Source organism: Hippocampus guttulatus, chromosome 1, assembly GCF_054856545.1.
Source record: "Hippocampus guttulatus isolate MCC_2025c chromosome 1, RoL_Hgut_1.0, whole genome shotgun sequence".
NCBI lineage: Eukaryota > Metazoa > Chordata > Actinopteri > Syngnathiformes > Syngnathidae > Hippocampus > Hippocampus guttulatus.
The window spans coordinates 35,026,573-35,046,809 of NC_141261.1; the positions used below are offsets into that span (position 1 = coordinate 35,026,573).

General features: G+C 43.6%; 1 protein-coding gene across 1 annotated transcript in view; it reads right to left on the bottom strand.

Annotated features, from left to right (window-relative positions):
- Positions 1-203: 203 nt before the first annotated feature.
- Positions 204-20,237, bottom strand: part of dip2ba (DIP2 acetate--CoA ligase B (putative)a) — an 80,775-nt gene continuing 60,741 nt past the window's right edge. The window contains exons 26-38 of the mRNA XM_086128133.1: positions 16,527-16,650; positions 15,727-15,848; positions 15,514-15,625; positions 15,122-15,231; positions 12,881-13,011; positions 12,639-12,807; positions 9,996-10,166; positions 9,832-9,893; positions 9,714-9,771; positions 9,563-9,637; positions 8,259-8,433; positions 6,978-7,101; positions 204-3,931 (exon numbers count right to left, since the gene is read on the bottom strand). Coding sequence (XP_085984259.1) covers positions 3,679-3,931; positions 6,978-7,101; positions 8,259-8,433; positions 9,563-9,637; positions 9,714-9,771; positions 9,832-9,893; positions 9,996-10,166; positions 12,639-12,807; positions 12,881-13,011; positions 15,122-15,231; positions 15,514-15,625; positions 15,727-15,848; positions 16,527-16,650 — 1,686 coding nt within the window. The 3' untranslated portion in view covers positions 204-3,678. The remainder of the gene's footprint in view (positions 3,932-6,977; positions 7,102-8,258; positions 8,434-9,562; positions 9,638-9,713; positions 9,772-9,831; positions 9,894-9,995; positions 10,167-12,638; positions 12,808-12,880; positions 13,012-15,121; positions 15,232-15,513; positions 15,626-15,726; positions 15,849-16,526; positions 16,651-20,237) is intronic.

The following is a 20,237-nucleotide window of genomic DNA, read 5'->3' on the forward strand; positions in this document are numbered from 1 at the left end:
TTCAGTTTGACAGCATCATTCACTGCCAGTGTCCTCCAAAGTGGTTTGGGGATTGGTGCCGCAGAATGCATCGACCCCCTTACAGCCACAGCGCCGGTCACATTCATTGAGCGGCACTGCCAGCGCACACGGCACGGATGCTGTTGTCTCTCATTTAAGAAATGTCTGTGAAAACGGTGGGAAAATAACAGGAGCTTCTGACACAGACTCTTATTTTTTTATTATTTCACATGAACCTCATCCGATGACAGCGTGAAAGCTTTTTTTCTTTTGTCAACCCAGCTTTGAAGATCATACACCATTGATTGAACTGCTGCTTGCAGCTCGTCAATGCATAGTGGAGAGAAGTCATTGTTGAGGTATGCATTGTGGGCCCTTGGCTTCCTAATGACACCAAAAGCAAACACGTGCCCATGTACATCAGCCTGTGCTTGGAATTACTTTGGAGAAATGGAATGAACGTGAATGAAGAGAAAGTACATCAGCCTGTGCTTGGAATTACTTTGGAGAAATGGAATGAACGTGAATGAAGAGAATCCCTTGTCGAACACAGCAATGAACAGCACCTGATGAGCATCCAGAGACCAGCGGAGGACATTTTTACATCCCTAATCGAATAGCACCGAAAGAGGTCGGCATTAAATTATAAAAGTTTATTAAAAACCTTGTCAGAGTAACAACAAAGTGGCTCACATGCTTCAATTCACCATGAGTGCTTCTCACGTGCCAGTTGCATACATGTCACTCAAAGCAGTGTGATGAAAAAGAGCAATTCAACCCTGCTAATGTACTGGATATTCAATTCCAGAGTTGGATGGAAAGGGTTCAATTACAGTGGAGGCGACAAAAATTAAAAGAAATCAAACCGTTAGAAAAAATGAATTCAATTTTTTTTCATCTTAAAAAAAATCGCCATAAAAGCAAATCACCCACACACACACACACACTTGCGCGCACACACACAAAACAGTATTTGGAAAAGTGCACGGTGTTCCTGCCAGAGTCATCTAATAATAGTCCCAATGGTTATTTTTTTGTTTTTTTCTTTCTTTTTTTGCAAATGAAAGCAGAAAAATGCTGTCAAGTATGAAAGATCAGTCAAGTCTCATCGACGCTGCACACGATAAGACCAGTGATAACAGTATTTGACCTAAAAATACAGAATACACAGTGACATCCTTACCCTCATTGATCTCCTCCACCTGTGTTAACGCATCTCCCTCTGTGACTTGCTCGTAACTCGCACTCTGCTGTTCTGACCTTGTTCGAGACATTCAGTTAGCACTGGACTCCGTAATGACGGCATGGAAGAGAACTATGAACCGCTGGGTTCGAGGAGCTTCCAAATTAAGTGTTCCGCAGGTTTCAATAAGGCAAAAAGTTGTGTCCTCACTCGCCGATATCTTTAGTATATAACACCATCGTCCATCGCGTCACAATGGAGCTTATTGTGAAAAGGCACGGCCCCGTCTTCTAAACAATCAACCTATTTGACGATCTTGTTTTTACGCACCGTTAAAACGACCCTGAAGCACATTGCGAGAATGTACTCGCACAGATCGTGTCATGTGCGAGTTGAGAACAGTCATTCTCATCTGGTGTCAAAAATAAAACGAGAAAGATTTGTTATGGAGAATTGCTTTTACTTTGAAATGCTGGCATGGTAAATGTCCACTTTGTCTTTTTTTTTTTTTTAAGGACGCCAAGTATTAAAAGTCATTTGATGTGCAGTACAGTCATGTGTGGGTCTTTTTTTTTGCGGTAGTAAACTTTTAATTCATGCAATTGCCGTGTTTCTCCTTGGTTAGTGCATTTTGACTGTCCTTAATAAATGGTGTGGAACATGCCTTTCCCATGCTTTTAGACATCCTGTATTTTTTGTTATGAAGGATGTTATGTTGTCAGATATTTCACGGCTATTTTAACTGAAATATAAATGTGCTCAGATTAGACATCAACAGACCAGTTGAGAAGATGCGCTCGAGAGTGCACCACGCCAAGCGTGACCCATTAAGGTCCACACATACTGTACATGGATATTAAAAAACAAAAACAAAAAGTACATTTTCCTTGCCCCAGGATTTTTGACAATATATAACCACCACACACCTATCAAGTCTGAAATTAAACAACCAAGTCAATCTTTTGTTAGCTGCCTGTTTTCCAAAATGTGTCGGTGAGCAAGCCCTTTTTAACTTTGAAGGGTTGGGACCTATCAGTGCAGCTAATTTGCATAATTCCGTTCCCACAATGAGTCTCTCCTCCCATGACTGGGGAGCGAGGCTGTCTGAAGATCCACCAGTTTTGAGCCACTGATGGACTAACTGCACAGAAGCACTACCGTGTCAAGCCAAAAGGTAAGCAGAGCTGCAGATGAGCATTAGTTCACGTTAACTGGCTAACTGGCACTGACTCAAAATTTAAGCTAAGTGGCTGACACAGGGGAGGGGTACATTTGTGTTTGTACATTTGTCCGCTGCATGCACCATATGCACAGATCTACTATACTAATTGACAAATGTCATTTGACAGCTTGGTGATGAAGGGCAACTACCTCCACCGGTGAAAACACAAATGACGCTTTTACTTCTTCTTCATGAGGTCTCGCTTTTCTCTTTGAAAACAAAAAGCCGCTCATCTTGTCACAGTGCACAAGCGCCACCCCTGGTCACCGTGGTCACAAAGGCGCCAATCGATTGGCCCAGCAGTAAAGAGGAGAGCGGCAGCTGTGGCTCACTTCCATGAGACAGGACCTTGAAAACAGGTTAATTTCAGCGAGGCAAAAAAAAAATAAAAAAAAGAACGTGGGGTATAGTGTGACCTAATTCTTGAGGATTGGGAGATTTTGACGAAAGCATTTCACTGGAATGTTATTTAGACACCTGGACATTGCTTTGAATTGGGTGGAAGTGCAAAAAATGTCCACTTTAATGGCATCTAATTTTGTCTATATTCGTTTGGGTGTGGACTTAACGTGCAGCGGGCTGACCTACTCAAGGCTCCTTTGTGTAAGAATTGTGCAGGAATCCCCCCCCCCCCCCCCCAATTTGTGCTGTCAAATGAAAACCCTGTTCAATTATTAATTCAACGTTGTGTGGGCCGCTGTCGGCAGGCTGCGGCAGAAGACGATTCTTTTTTCTATTTTTTGTTGTGATAGGACATGAAAAAGACCAGCTTAATGGTCACAAAGCAATTAGCCCTCATCTTAACTCTCCTGACTGCCCTTCAAGTGCATTTTCAGGACGTTTTCTGTAACATGCGCTCCCATTGTGCACATACCAGGACACCCCCTGTTGGCGGTATCTGTTAATACTGAAGCGGAGGTTTGCCCCTGGGACGGCAGCAAATATGGAAGGGAGAGCGTGTTCCCTTTGAGGCAGGCCGGACAGGAAGTGGACTCCGAGGTGCGAGGACTTAAAGTGCGAGGGGGAGGAGGAAAGTTCCACCTCTTCTCGGTAGCTCCAGTCGGTGCGCCTCACTGTTATTGAGAGGTGAGTGCCCTTTATGAGGGCGTGGGGGGACAATAACAATAAAAAAATTAAAATGAAAGTCTGGATGGATTGTTGACATGGAAAGCAATGAATGGATGGGACAATGCAAGCCATTAAAAAAGATGAGCAATGACGAAACTAAGGAAGCCCGCTTTGATTGCTCGTAACGTTCTTCCCCGCCCCCAGATCACATGTTATAGGCCACATAGATGGGGTCAAGCTGGTCGGCCAGGAAGGAGTCGCGCAGGTGCATCCGCTGCTTCTCCCCTCGAGAGTTGATGGGGATCACGCCCGGGTCCACGATGACCACGACGCCCACGATGAGGTGGTGCTCCTCTAGAACCACGTTGGTGACGAGGGGAACCAGGTCCAAAGCCTCCTGCTCGGAGCCGCTCAGCTCGGCCACCACCACCAGGAGGTTGGTCCACGTGAACACGGCACTGAAGAGAACACACGTGCAAGTCTGATGTCAGGGAACACTCGGCATCCGAGCACACTTCAAATTCCCACCCCCAGTTTCAGATTATTCCTCCAAATGGGGAATAATTGGTGCGTTTACCAGAAGAATAAATACGGGAGTCGAGTCCAGGACTGGGTAGCCGATAGGTGACCCACAAAAAACACAATTTGTGGGTGCTGTTTTTGTTAACAAAACATGCTCGGACAAGAAATATGGTCATGGTATCCGTCGAAAAGATTGAAACTAACTTGACGATGCGCATATGTTAAACTAAGGCATGTCCTCTAATGAGCATCACACCAGTCTTCAAACTTGTATTCATTCAGTCAGTCGGCCTATTTGTCGTCACCATGTTGTTTGGCGCATGGTGCGTACCATACTGAAGACTGACCAGAGAAAGTGAAGGAGAGCATTGTCTCTGGGGATAAGAACGGAAATGACAAACAAGCTTATTCAAGGAAAAGGCTCGAAGACCATAATCAGAGATGAAAGTGGGCTTTTCTGAAAATCCCGGAAAAATAAATAAACACACACACACACACACACACCTGGCCGATCACGCATGAATCAGTTTACACAAAACGCTATTCAAATACTCGACATTCAATGACTAATCTTCCTTTTGTGTGCACACGTGCAGCCTTTGTGGCTTCCGTTCTCGACGAAATCTCGAAATCTCCGAGAAATGGCGAGGCCATGAGAATGTGAGGCGAGGGTATTACTGTTGAGGCGACGCCACTCAAGCTCAGCGAGCCTTAGCAGTAGATAGTCCGCTGCTCCCTGTTGCGCGTGCTTCAGCGCGTACATATACGCATGCGCGTTTTGATTTCAACCAATCAGCGCCGACGCAATAACGACACACACGACAACAGCTAAGCTAAACTAGCCGAGACGACACTCGAAGTCGGACGCACACGTTTTTCTGCCAATCTGTGTGTTTCCCTTTTTGTCCAAATATATTTTTTACGACAACTGTCTTGTCCACGGTGTCTTTTATTCATTTAACTGGGGTTTAGCAAGTGTGTTTATAAAGAGACGAAAATTTCTTTACTGTTACTAGTGTTAGTGTCTCAACATGGCTACGCTTCGTGAAAGCAAAACAACGAACTCAAACGCGTCTTCGTTCAATGTTGTCAACTAATATCCGGATTAATTTTAGGCAGATTTTCCTCAATTCCCTGGAGAGATTTTCATAAAAATGTGAAAAACCCGGAATTCCGGGAAACTACGGAGGACTTTCATCTCTGCATAATTCAAAAGCAATGATTTTCATCACTTAGTTTTTCAATAAATTATTATTTTTTTCCTTGGATTCAAGTTGGGTGGTTTCAAGTTTTTTTCCCCTCCACCTCGAACTTATAAGTCCAAGTACAGATCCGGACTTACTGATGAACATCTTCAAGCCACATTCACCTGCTCCCTCCCTCAATCCAAATCTGGCTCTGCTGTGTGAGATGAAGCGCCGCCAAAAATGATGTTTGAGAAGATTTTTTTTGTTTTTGGCTGGTGGGGCAGGAACATCTGATGTGGCCCGACCTCAGCCAGACCATGCTTCCTGCAGGCTCCCCAGGTAATTTGAGTTTGATACGCCTGGTTCCTATTTTATCCATCCATCCATCAATCCATTTTCTGAACCGCTTTATCCTCACAAGGGTCGTGGGGCATGCTGGAGCCTATCCCAGCCGTCTTCGAGCAGTAGGCGGCTGAACGGGTTGCCAGCCTATCGCAGGGCACACAAAGACGAACAACCATCCGGGCTCGGACTCACACCTAGGGACAATTTTGAGCGTTCAATCAGCCTGCCATGCATGTTTCAGGAATTTGGGAGGAAACCGGAGTACCCAGAGGAAACCCACGGAGGCACGGGGAGAATGTGCAAACTCCACACAGGAAGGCCCGAGCCCGGAATCGAACCCTGCACCGTGAAGTGGACGCGCTAACCAGTCGACCACCGGGCCGCCCATATTTTCTCAATATTAAGGAAAATAATGGTGAGAGTTTATTTTGAATAATGCACAAGAATCCAAAACTCATGGTCATAGTGGAGGGGTGGGCCAACCAAAGGCCAGATTATACAGATTCTATATAAAATGATGAAAAGTGAGCATAATAAATGAAAAAAAAATTCAAAGTAAGATCACTAGGTCTACACATTAGTTCTTTACCCATGTGATATAAAGCGATGTATTTATTTATTTCCACTATTGAAAAAATAAGGACGGGAGAAAAAAAAAAAGCTGAATTTAGGTCATTTTATTTTAATATCCAATAGTTGACCTTTAATAAGTCAAATAAACTGGCCAATATGAAGAGTAAATGGAACAACGTGCTTTGTAGGGCTCAGCGATATGCCTGAAAAATATTTCTCAATATAAGGATATCAGATATCACATATTGATCGTGACAGATTTTTTAAATTCATAATTTTTTTTAAATGTGGGTGACTATGACTCATCGTGCGATGGCGGCTCACATCGATTTGGTGAAGTATTGGTGTTTGGCAATGTGTCTGTTGCATGGGCCATATGCATGGACCAATTGGTAAGCGTAATTGGGTGGGTGGCTTGGTGACGTGCTGCCTCTAAGAGATATTCATTTAGAAAACACCTGTCAACAGTTTTCAAGTGTGCAAATTTTTGTTGACATTTTTCAGATTTCTAATATCTTTCCACATTCAAGTTTGACATCATCCATATTGATGTCTTGTTTCAAAGGCCATCACAGTCAAAAGTCAAAAGGTCAAACTTGAATTATGTCGTGCCACGCGTGGTGATTCAACTGCACCATGTAAACCTGCCGAGCATGTACGGCAGCTGGACGAGGACCGAGACCTTCCCGTGGTGTCCTGCGAGGGTTCGCCATCTGGCGACCTGCGAACACGGTCCAACCCACCCGCGGTGCCCTGGGAGACGCGCCGCATGAACTTGCGCGTCTCCCACGAGCATCGCTGGCGCTTCTGCGGACTATCCTCAGGCGCTTGCGGTGATACAACAACAACAACAACAACAGCATGTACGGCAGCTCACCTCTCTGCGATGCTGCGGTGAGCTCGAGACACGGACGTCTCAATGTCAATGGGGTGGTAACGTAAGCCCCTTAGTTCCAGCGTCTCATCCAGTGATCCCACTACAAATAAGGCGTCATGGCGATCTGCGGCAGGAAAGCAAAAAGTCCAATTCTATGCAGCACATTTCATACACAAGGCAATTCAATGTGCAAACCAGAGAAAACAAAAGTAGCTTACGAAAAATTTACCAGGAAGAAAAAATGATTTACAACCGTTTCGGGGATATCTGAGGTATGAGGAAAAAAAGGAAAGGCTTTAAACTGGATTTATAAGCATCGATTTCACTTCTGTCGGTAGCTTATTCCATTTGTGTGCTCAATCTTATATCATTTAGTACTTTAATAAGAGTTGCTACTGGACTGTAATGAAGTCAGAATCCTTATTGGAATTTATCAAAAAGTCAGTTTGGCTTCAAGAATTTGCTGCGCTGATTAAAAAAAACACTTTCTCGACAATCTTGGACAAGAAAGGAAGGTTTGAGATGGCTCTATAATTTACAAGGAGTCATCCACCTTTCTCTTTTTGAGAAGGGGCTTGATGGTGGCTACTTTCAGGGGTTCCTAATTAGGAAATTTGCCAGACTGAAGTGAGTCGATTATTTACTGTAACTCGGTTTGAACAGATTTCACAATAGTTTTGAAAAAGTCAGACAGTATTGAGTCAAAACAGCTAGTTGATGGTTTCAACTGCTGAGACAAATCTGTTGGGGTTTTTTTTTTTAGATCCACGCTCTCAAATTCTGCCATGATAATTGAATTATTCCCGGGTGATTTTGAAATTTTGCGGGTTTGTGACAATGTTAGACCTGATGGATTGTACTTTTTCACAAAAGTAGCAGGCAAATTCGTTGCATTTGATTTGAGGGATTTGCGAGTAGGTCAACCACAGCAAAAAGAGCTTATTCTTTAGGTTCTTACTAATGATTTAAGAAAAGCGTTGCCTAGCTTCAACTAACTTTTTGTTAAAAGTACAAAGACATTGTCTGGACAGTACTACAAGTCAAAATGTACTTGGAGTTTAGTTTTCCCTCGCTTCCGCTCCGGTTTCCTGCATTTTAATTTCAAAGTCATTACGCTCGTAGCGTATCACTACGATGTTTTAAGTCAACTGATTTTTCATCGGAGCAAGAGCATCCAGGACATTTGAGATTTTCCAAGGGACTTTATACAGAAGTTCATCGACAGTCTCTGCATTCAGAGATCTGTTATATTCTATTGACGGTTTAAAAACAGGACCTTACCTCCGCTAGCATCCAGGAGCTCGGTTCTCTTGATGAAGCCCAAGTAGCCCGTTTTGGCCCACAGCGTGTTGGGATCCCCAAAGCTGAGTCTAGTGTTGAAGTGGTCCGCCTGCAGACTCTCCTCACCGTAGATGGTGTAGTAGCCACTCGCACTGTGGGGACTGTTCACCCAGATCTACACACAAACCGAACTAAGTTTTGACTCACAAAGTCAGGCAGTTGACATTTTATGAAACACCCAACCCCACACACGCAGAAGTGCATGCACGCACACAAAGATGCATCATCAAAATGAAGCTCACGGAGTAGATACGGTAAGTCATAATTATAGTAAATGTATGTTTGGGAGAAAAAAATTTAATTCTACACCAAAAATATAAAACAAAAAACAAAACAAAACCCAACAAGTTCATTGCGTTCTATCTGTAACCTTGAATCACCGTATGTCATCAGCATAGTAATCTATAGACCTGCTGTAAGGACAAATGAGTAGGGGCAATAAACAGCTCTCTTTTTTTAACATTATATTAAATCAATCACTGATGTCACCTCTCATGTTTGTCTCACATGTAATAAACATATGACACGTCCCCAGTCTACATCTTCACTTGGAGCTCCTTCTTGTTAAACATTAAAACTCAAATAGACGACACCAGAAAATCAATGGCCATGCCCTATTGTGCATACTGTTCCCTATAAAGTGCACTATCAAAGGGTTATGCCATTTTGTACGGGTCTCCCAATGTCCAGGGAGGACAAGCATAGGCCACTCAATACTACTCGCGATGCATTTGGCAAAGTAGTGTGCATTGATGCTCACTCAACAGCTTCATCTAGACCGCAATGCATTGCAGGCTGGAAAACAACAGGTCGCAAGCGTAAACATGAAAGGGATACTTTAGCTGTAGACCACGGAAATCATGTACTGTATTCATTTTATTTAATTGAAAATATGTACAGTTTAATATAAATATTTCTTATTCCCAAAAGATAGTCAGAGATCTTAATGCACCGGTGCGTCATTACAGGTCCGGTGGTCACGTCATTTGCAAAAGAGGAGAAAGTGGTGAGCTGGCTGTCCGAATCACAAAACAGAATGAGGACAGTTACTTTATAAAGCGAGACATATCGTACAAGACTATATAGTGAAGAAGGGGTTCGGCAATAAGGGTGGATATTCGGACACAGCCCATTTCCTTTGTTCACAAAAAAAAAAAAAAAAAAAAAAAAAAAAGCACCTGGATACCTACGGAAAGTCCAGTTGAGCCAATGGTAAGTTTTTGCGATCATCTCGATCCACTTACCTCGCCGAGGTGGGAGTCTCCCAGCGGTCCTCGGGTCTCTGGGTTGACGATGATGACTCGCACCCCTGGTAGAATCTTCAAGCACAACACAATCAGCGTTTAGCTGCTGGGTTTGCGTCATGGTGCCAATCGAGCAATAATCAACACTCACAGTGCCTGACTCCATGAGCGGAAGACTCTGTGGCGCCCCCCGTTCCACCAGCCTCACCCTGAAAGACGCAGACACGTTTTCATAACGGTAGTGTCACAAAAGTAGCGTTGAGCATTACCTGTCATGACGTAACGACTTCATGTCAACGTAGACGGTGGAGGGGTCTGGTCCAGCCGTGCCCTGTAACACGGCCAGGAAAACCCCCAAAAAAGGAAGCATGCAGACAGCCATTGAGTATGTAAACCGTCAAGAAATGAATGAATTGAGCGTCAAAATTCACACCTGCATACAGACAGCCAGGTTGACCCTGGAGCCGAAAGCGGTACTGACGGCTCGTGACGATAGGCCGACATCTTTGAAGAGCTTGGAGAAGGACTGCGTGAGAGCAAGTCGGGGCCGCTCCTCAGCTATCACCACGCAGCTGCGCACGCATGACAAATTCACACCACGCGCCTGTAAACATACACGTGCACACAGCTGAGGTCTTGTCTTGGACAGCAACATGTTATTCATGAGCTATGAGAGAAACATGGACAAAATATGCACGGTGGCAGACGACCGCCTTTATCGCAACGGGCACCATCCAATTGTCTTTGGTACTCTGTATGTCACATATTATGACCACAAAAGTTGTTCAGCAAAACTGCTTTGCTTTCTTCTTGCAGATGAACGGATGGGCTACAACTTTGCGACAACCCCCGCCATCTTGCCTTACTACGGTGGGATCCAATAGGAATTAGAGCTGTAAACATTGATGAATGGGCCCTGAAACCCCCTTTTAAATGGTGAAAGCTCCAAATGCATTCAATGCTTCACCCACATGAGATGGCGTCAGTTAAAAAAATATTTTTAATTGTACACTGTCCATCTTTTCGGGATAGCTACTTCCCACTGGAGCTCATTAGGGCAAATTCCGAAGTAGGAGTTAAAGTCAACGTTCGAGTCTTGTCATTTGTCTAAAATGGCCAATGGCTTTGAGTCAAAACGGCACATTTCCTTTTCAATTTGGGGCATGGGTCCTTGGAACTTTTGACTGCACCCAGTTAGGCTCAACGTGGTCACATGTCTCTCGGCAATAAGTCTGATTCGTTTCCAGTGAGGGTCGAACTTCGCCAAGACTCCCTTCTGTCACCGATTCTGTTCGTAACCTTTATGGACAGAATTTCTCGGCGCAGCTAAGGAGTGGAGGGCGTCTGGTTTGGAGGTCTTAGTATTATAGGTTTGCTTTTTGAGTGTGAAGCGGTTTGGGATGAAAATCAGCGCGTGCATATCTGAGATCATGGTTCTCAGTCAGAAAAGGACTGATCCAGGTTTGGGATGAGATCCTGGTCCAAGTGGAGGAGTTCAAGTATTTTGGGGTCTTGTTCACGAGTGATGGGAGGATGGAGTGGCAAGTCGAGAGGCGGATCGGTGGGGAATCTCCAACAATGCGGACTCTGTATCGGTCCGTCATGGTGAACTGAAAAGAGAAGCTCTTATTTTACCGGTCCATCTGCTTTCCTCCCCTCACCTATGGTCATGAGCTCATGGTTGTGACTGAAAGAACAAGATCCCGGATGGAAGCGGCCAAAATGATTTTCCTCTGCAGGGTGTTCAGACTCTCCCTAACAGAAAGGACCGGTCAACCGGGAGGGGCTCAGAGTTGAGCCGCTGTGCCACCACATTGAGAGGAGCCAGATGAGGTGGCTGGGGGATCTTGTTAGGATGCCATCTGGATGCCTCCTAGGTGAGGTGTTTCGGGCTTGACCGGTCGGGGACGAGGGCCCCGCCGAGGACAAGCCAGGATATGTTGGAGAGACTACCTGTATGTCTCCCGGCTACCTTGTGAACGCTTCTAGATCTCTCCTCAGAAACTAGACAAAGTGGCGAGGGAGAGGGTCTAGGCTTCCCTTCTGAAGCTGCCGTCCCCATGACCCTACCGTCGGCAGGCGGAAGTCACATTTCTGAAAGGTCGTGGTGGGACCACCCACATTTTCAATGGGAGATACATGCTTGCAAGAATTGGTGAGATGCTACAGTTTTAAACTTGACCAGCAAATTGCTGCCGTTCTTAAATCTAGCTACTTTCATCTTAGGCAGCTGGCTAAAGTAACACCTCTCCTTTCTCATGAGCACTTTGAGACAGTAATTCATGCCTTCGTCACATCCCGGCTGGATTACTGTAATGCAATTTACTTTGGAGTGAGCCAATCCTCCATTAAGCGTCTCCAGCTGGCCCAGAATGCTGCTGCTCTCCTCTTGACTGGTACTCGTAAGAGGGAGCACATCTGGCATCCCTTCACTGGCTCCCGACACATTTTAGAGTTCTTTTTAAGATCCTATTATTTGTTTTCAAATCTTTAAATGACCTCGCGCCACCTTACCTCTCTGAGCTCATCCGCCCAACACACCTGCCTCAGGTCTGTGGACCTAAACATTATTAGAAGTACCAAGAACTAAGCGGCGGCTCAGAGGGCATCGAGCCTTTTCCGTTGCTGGTCCCTCTCTCTGGAATGACCTCCCACTGAATATTGGGCAAGCCCCCTCGCTGCCCATCTTTATAACTCGTCTCAAAACTCATTTGTATTCTATGGCATTTGACACGACATGGCTCAGACTTGATCTTAGTCTTACTCTTTGGTGCTTTCTACTGTTTTTGTTATTAACTTGTTGTTTTATTGTTGTAAATATGATATTTGCTCCATGTACAGCACTTTGTATACAGCGGTGGGTGTTTTAAAGTGCTCTATAAATACAGTTGAGTTGAGTTGAGACAATTGGAAGAACAATAACACATATACAATCACACTTATACATTCATTCCCAACTATTATGGAAACATCAACAAGAGCCAGATTGGATGCATAAAACCAAATGAGATCAACACAACTGACAATGAGTGAAAGTGTTTCACAAAGACAGCAAAGACAATGGAAAAACTCCAACCTTCAGCAGCTCTGTCTGGGTCCCGAGGCCTTTGGTGCAGAGCTCCATGACTGAGTAGGAGCAGAAGGTGTCTCGGATCTTGTACTGACTGAGTGTACTCAGCCACAGAGGAAGTGAGCTCTCCAGCTCCAAGGGAGGGATGAGGATTGACTGGTGACCTGAGTAAACACTGTCCACCACCAACACAGTCACTTTTGCAACAATCGCACTGCTCGTCATCATTGATACAGCCTTTTATGTACCTGGAGAGGCACCACAGGACAAAGCCTAGGCCGCAGTATGGGTCCAGGCAGATGGCTATTTGGCGTGAGGAGTATAGTTCACACTGCAGCTTGATGGAACGACACAGAGTGCTGACTGCAGCATGAGACATCTAATAACAAAACACAACAATGCGTGTGAGATACTACACAGAAGCAAAACATTTGGCAACAATTAGGCTGCATACAGTGCCACCTTGAAGTTTGGGCATGTGTTCCGCGTTGCAAATGTTCAGCCAACCACCATCCGGTTAACTTTGGAAACAACATTTCCCATTGAGAGCAATTATATTTTAAACTCTGAAATTATTACAACGATTGCCTGAATAGTTTGGATTTTATGGACGGAAAGCATTTTTGTCAGAAATGACATTAAGGTTGTAGCTATGGAGTGGAAGACGTGAACACAAACTCCAGAACACCGGGGCGATGGTTCTGATATTTGCAGTGGTCGAAGTTGCCAAAAGTAGAGATGCTTACATCAGTTTTGTTGAAGATTGATTACAGTTTTCTGACCTGAAACCCCTCAACTGATGTTAAGCTTTTTACAGGAAGTGTGAGACTGTGGCGGTCATGGAGTGGGAAGTAGTAGGTTTGGCTGGGTCCTCCGTCTGCTTTAAACTAAATAAGACTCTGTCCAACCACTTTCAACCAAACATGACCAACTTCATTACTGTGTGGGCACTGATATGCCTTAAGAGCAGACCGGGGCAAATTACGGCCCGCGGGCCGGATCCGGCCCGCTGGTCTTTTTAATCCGGCCCGCCGATGGTTGGCACAGTACACAATTAAGGTTCGATGTAAATGATTGTATTCATTTCATTTGGACTTGTAATGACAGGCATTTCAACGCCAGGTGGCTGAGATTTCAAGATTGCTAATTGCTTCACCATCTGAAGACACAGCTCATAGGGTACCAAAACATGCGACTATACGTTTTCATCCTTCCTAAGAAGGAAGCAGGATTGAAATGTTTTCGCTTATAAGCTGCACCAATTGGCATTCACGAGTTGTTCAAGTCTGCCATAGAAAGTGGACGAGCACAGTTTCCATGTGAACAAAACGCTGGCCTGTTTTGTGCAAACAGTGTAAAAAGGAGTTTGCATATACCACCAAAGCACTTCAACTGTCCGGTACCACAGACATAAAGTACAGATGACATGCCTCCTTGAGCTACATTCAGTGGGGGCAAGGAGTCAGCACATTTCACGGTTGTGCACTTCACTAAAACCAAAATAACAAGGACACTTGCACACCGGTACACACAATGTTGTATAATCACAACGGGGAAACTTGGAATAATCTTTCAGAGGTAAGATTATTTGTTGGTCTCTTTGTTCACATGCTGTAATGTTAGCAATAGCAAATAAGTAAACTTCCTGAAAGTCATTTTAGAAATGGGTTTGACATATTTTATTTATTATTATTGACTTTAATGGGAACATTTCCCCAACTCACGTAGCCTATATGTCAACTTCTATTCCTATCGGTGGCCGTCCGGTATCATCTGCATGCAAATGAAGTCACAGTGCGCACACAAACCGCTGGAGCTGTTAGTGCAAGCCGTCCAGGTACTAGTTTGAAGTCCACCGAACTTGAGCAAAGGATTGAATGGCCTCACGACGAATACTACAATTACAATATTTTAAAAATTGTTTTGTATTGTAATTCAATTGAAATGCAATTAAATGTAGTTTCAGGGTTAAAAATATTCAAGATCGGTGTTTGTTTAGGTCGCCCATTAAAACACATTTTTACAGCACAATACACACCGTTTTTTAGAATATTGCACTAAAGAAATACACACATTAAAAAGAAACTAATACTAAAAAAAAAAAAATAAGGCAAAACAAAACGGAAGCATTAAAAAAAAAAGTAAATAAAAAAATAATTAAATAAAAAACTACCGGTAATTTAAAAAAAACTGTGGAAAAAAAGCAAAGCTCAAAATGAAATTAAAATGAACTCTAATGTAAATTCCCAAACTATTATTACACTGGTGGTCAGTCATCAAAATGGCTGCTGGGCATCATCTTCGAGGTTTAGTGAGGTGCAACTCCTGAGGTGTCATGATGTTTTCCCAATTATTTTACAGTGATACTTTGGTTCAACAATATTGTCAAATTGTTCAAGGCAGAACTGTATATACAGTATTGGTCACAATTATTTAGCTCATCTACAATTTAAAGTATGTATTTTAACTCAAAGTGTGCAAATCGTTACCTTTACTCCAGTTAACATGCCTGTGGTAGACACACTGAAGTCCAGGTAAGCCAACATCTCGGCTGTTGGGGGCTTATAGATGTGCGGTGGCCGCTTTCTGGGTAGATCATCTAAGAGGAGAAAACTTTTAAAACACTTTTAAAAAATATTTATTTGTAATAATTATGTACTGTTGTGGAAAATGGTGGGCTACAACAAAGTACAAATTAACAATTTTGTACGGTATTGGATGTTTTTAGGCCAACAGAAATGAAAAGGACTTCAATGGAAATGGTCACTCGGCTGAAACAGAGAACACCTGCCACCCCCCCCCCCCCAATTAAATTGAGGTTCCACTTAGAAAAAAAAGTTTTTTTAATCCGTTACCCTGCGAGCACATGCAAATGGCCCACCTGTGTCGATGATGGTGGGCCATGTTTTGACATTCACGCTGGCGGCAGCTTCCCGGGACCTGAGGATCCTCATGAGTGGCTGAGTGGTCAGGATGCAGGCTGCTTTGCTCACCTGGAACACACAGCAAGCAATTACCCACACACCCACACACTCTCAAACAAATAATAGCCAGTGATCAAATATGTTTCGGGACCAAGGTGGCACCGACTCACGTCAATGATCATGCGGACAGTGGGGAGAGTGGCAGCCAGATTCTGTGGGTGGGGCGGCCTCACAGTCACAGGGATGACGCCGGCATAGAGGCAGCCATAGAAGGCAGCTATCAGGTCAATGCCTGCATGCAGAAGGAAGATATACAGGCTATTAACATAATGCAGATAATAATATTACTTGAATCACTTAATCGACTCAAGGAGACAATGCATTGGTTCCCACTTGTTTTAATGTGACATCTTTACATTAAAACACACAATCGAGAATTACAGAACACACAGTTTTGCAGCTTAGACCGTTTCACACAAATGAGCCATTGCTCAACCTGCTTTCGCTACCATGAGGACATGGGTGGAAGCTATGTATGGCTCTGCAATGAGGCCAGTGGCTACTTGTCGTCAAACAGTCCCGAGTCTGAAGAGAAAATGAAGGCTCCTTTACGATGAAGTAAAATCATCATTCGTATTTCCATTTTTGGCGCACTTCATCACCAAGCCAGCTTGTCACTACATGTGGCAAATCCGTGTATGTGGCACATGCAGAAGAAACATCGCCAAGTACAAATACCGTAGCCCAACTTTTTCACTAAACACACGACAGGGTCCATCTGTTCATGAGATCCTGGTCACGAACTTATCATTCATTATTTGGTCGGCTAGAAAGGTGATCAAGAGTTTATTCCAACTCGGAGCAAAATAAAGTAGCACTGTATTGTAGGAGCAACCGCCTCAACGTTCGTGCTCTAACAGGGAAGCTCATCGATGGTGTGTTTACATTTCATGATGATGCACATGTTCACCTGGAGGATAAAGCAGCACCACGTTGTCGCCGGTGTTGAGACCTCCTCGCTCGATAAGGGTGGCTGTGATTTTCTCCGCCCTCTTGTGAAGCTGAGCACAGGTGGCCGTGCACACTGCCACCCCCTGCAGCCAAAACAGAAAAAGTACAATTAACCCTCATCCGGCATCATATCGACAGAATTATGTTCGTACGACGACTATTCTCTTATATTCAGTGTGTCAGAAATGTTCCAGGAGTGGTGTCACAAAAACAAAACATGTTTCAATCCAAAATAAATGCCCGACTTTCAAACAGAACCAGGTCAGGTGAATAGGGATGTTTTTCCAGCATGGCAATGCTCTTCTCAGCCAGGAACGGTCAGATTCTAGCTGTTGCTCAACTTAAGCTTTAGTCCATGAATATGAATATATGACATATTAGATTATTTTCATGCAAACCAAATATGCAAAAGAAAAAGAGTAGGTAGATTCTGAACCAGCGTGAAAAATTCATCTCAATAAGTTTAGTTGCATCTCTGATTTAAAAAATGTGTTGACCAGTGTTATTATTTTAAAAAAATAATGATGATGCTCCTGAACAGAAATGATAGTCACATTAACTTGCAAGGCGGTATGTGATTATATTGGTCTGCATCATAATCCTGCATGAAATGACTTCACACCAACAATCAGGAGTGCTGTTACAATGATTGCCATGTCTCCCACCCAATGATGTTAGATCTACAGAAGAAAACACCCACAGTGGGTTGAGACCAAACACGAAATTTCACGTCGCCCCACTTGCCTCGCGTGCTTTTGTTCACGGGGGAACAAGAAGTTTGAATCTCGCTCGTCAATCTGGTGACTGGTGGTCGTGTTATTATCTTGGCCGCTTCAATGCTATCTTGTTTGACAGTTCAACATCTATAAATACGTTAAGTCAAAACATTCGCCAGATATGCCACCTTCCTCCTGCTGCCCTTTGGCTCGGTCCTGGCTGCTATTGGCAGCTAGCTGGCTGTGGCCAAGAGACCACAATGATTTTGTCCCACCTTGTTTTTAGTTTACCATGCTGTCGGTGTCTTGTTTTCTTTTTTTAATTTTGTTTGGCTGTGTGGCTATGCTTGTGCTGCTGCTACGTGTGACATAATAACGACACCGATTGGCTTATTGATTTATTTTGTCATTTTTTAACTTTCTTTTGATGGCGGCGCGGACACCCGCAGCGGCTCCTCTTGTTTTATTTTGTCTTCAGAGGGAAGAAATTTGATCTGTGCTCTATGTTACACATACAGCACATTTGACAATAAAGTTGTATCCAATCCAAAATCCAATCCAAACTTTCACTTCCAACGCTTCACCCGCTCCTCCCTGCTGGCAACTGTGCCTGACTGCACAAACTGCATTGATTGTATACAGTAGGTCAGGGGTGGCCAACCCGCGGCTCGCGAGCCGCATGCGGCTCTTTGGCTGGTTCCATGCGGCTCCCGGGCTTTCACACGACAATTGTCGAAAACGCCTCGGCGATGGCGCTGCCATTTAAACAACGGTGCTTAATACACAAAACGTACTACGTCAGCCTATCATCAATTCCGTTACTTGATTGACATAGAGGCAACCAATCAGATGACTGAATCACCGCTCATGCGCAGACAACGGTGCTAGGTGCTAAGTGCTAAGATAGTCAGCGATTTTCCTCTGTTTTTAAGGCAGGGGTGCCCAATACGTCGATCGCAATCGACCAAGAGCCAGCAGACTGGTCCCAAGTCGACTGCGAGCAGTGGGAGGAGGAAATGGGGGAAAAGAACAAAGATTTGTGTGTTTGTGTCTTTAGGTTTAATTTATGTTCGGGAGTTGCGGCTGTTGCTCGTCGTGGCGTGCATGGTGGTGTGTGTGTGTGTGTGTGTTTTCATATGCTTGCACGTGCACGATCGGGTCGATCGTGGGAGGTTGGTCGCTCCAAAAGTCGATCTTTGGACAAAAAAGTGTGTGTGTGTGTGTGCACGCGCGCACGGCTCTTTGCAGTAACACAGTAAAAAAAATTGGCTCTTAGTCTCTGACTGGTTGGCCAGCCTTGCAGTATGGCAACACACAGCTCGAAACATTCAGCATGAGTTTGGTCTGACCACAGCATAAAGCCGTTTCATGATGTCATAGAGCACAGACAGGACTTAAATGGATGCATGTAGAATGACTGAATGAATGAACTCGTGGATAATTTTAAAATTGACACATTTTACATTCCACACATTGATATTCAATTGAAAAAAGAAAGTTCAAATGCACTGTAACGTGTCATTGAGAGTTTAAGGTGTCTAAAGGTAAGCATAACTGTATTAGTCAGGGATGAGAGTCGCGAGTGATGGAAAAAGCAGAAAGGGGCGTGGCCGGGACGTGGGTCGGGGCCACTTACAAAAGTGGCTCTAAACATGCTGAAGATGAAGTGTATTCAATTTACACACTATTTGAAACTTTAACAGAAAAAAAATCCCAAGATTGTTCACTCTTCTTTCAAGTGAAAATTTGTGCAATTTTGCTTATGCATTCTTGGTGAGCACCAACATGTAACTTCAAATTTGCTGCTCAAAATCAAAACTAAAAAAGGAAACACATTCCCTGCCATATTTAAGATTTGCTCATTACTTGTATTCATAAAGTGTTGTGTAAATGGGATTTTAAAAAAAGCTGTTGATTCTTACCTCATACAGTGATAGCGAAGTCCCACACTGTTTACTATATATGGGTTATGAATGTATTTTATTATATAAAGTGGATGCCTATTTACAGTATAAACAACATTATACAGTTTCATGAGGTAGAATACTTTATTTTCTCTTCCTTTTAAGCTTTTTAGCAAGCGCTAAACGCTTATTGGTTCTTTCCGTCTTTTTCCACTCTCTTTTTAGCCAACTCCTCTTGTTTTTACACATGCCCCAGGCCAGTGGTGTCAAACATATGGCCCGCGTGCCGGAACCGGCCCGCAAGGAGGTTCAATCAGGCCCACAGGATAATTTAAAAGTGAAAAAATACATAAAAGACACAGAATTCATATTTTTAATAAGGTGCAATTCATTGAGTATCCGCTGGGGGACACTGTTTTGATCAGATCAGAAGATAACAGCAGCCTCAGTCCGTCACTGAGACAGACCCATGACAGCAGACGCTATCAATAGCACTCTCACATCTACACATTTAATAGCACTCTCCTTAGTTTGGAAGGTGTAGGCAGGGATTACATTTAGATTTTATATGCACGTGTAAATGGTTTAAAACTTCCTTTCTTTATAAATCTCGTTTAATCTTAAAGTGCATTACTATATTTTTCAATACCAATTACTTGTTAAAGTTTGTACAATCAGTGGGATCAGTTGCAATGCATATATGTGAATGATAAAAGTAAATTGCACATTTGTCTAAAGAAATCTAAGGTGCTTCATGAAATGTTTTGTAAAAGATATGTTCATTAAATTTCAACATTTTCCTAATGTTCTTGTTCTTCTTTATACCAAAACAAAGGAAAGACATATTGTTTTGGTTATTTATAGCAAAGTATGGTATCATTTTAATGGTCCGGCCCACTTGACATCTACCGAGGCCATATGTGGCCCCCCATGTGAAATGAGTTTGACACCCCTGCTCCAGGCTGTCTAAAAGCGCTTGAGATCGAGTAGTTACTTATCAGTAGAGATGTCTGATTTCAGTGTTTCACCAAGGTTGCGTGACTCTGTAAA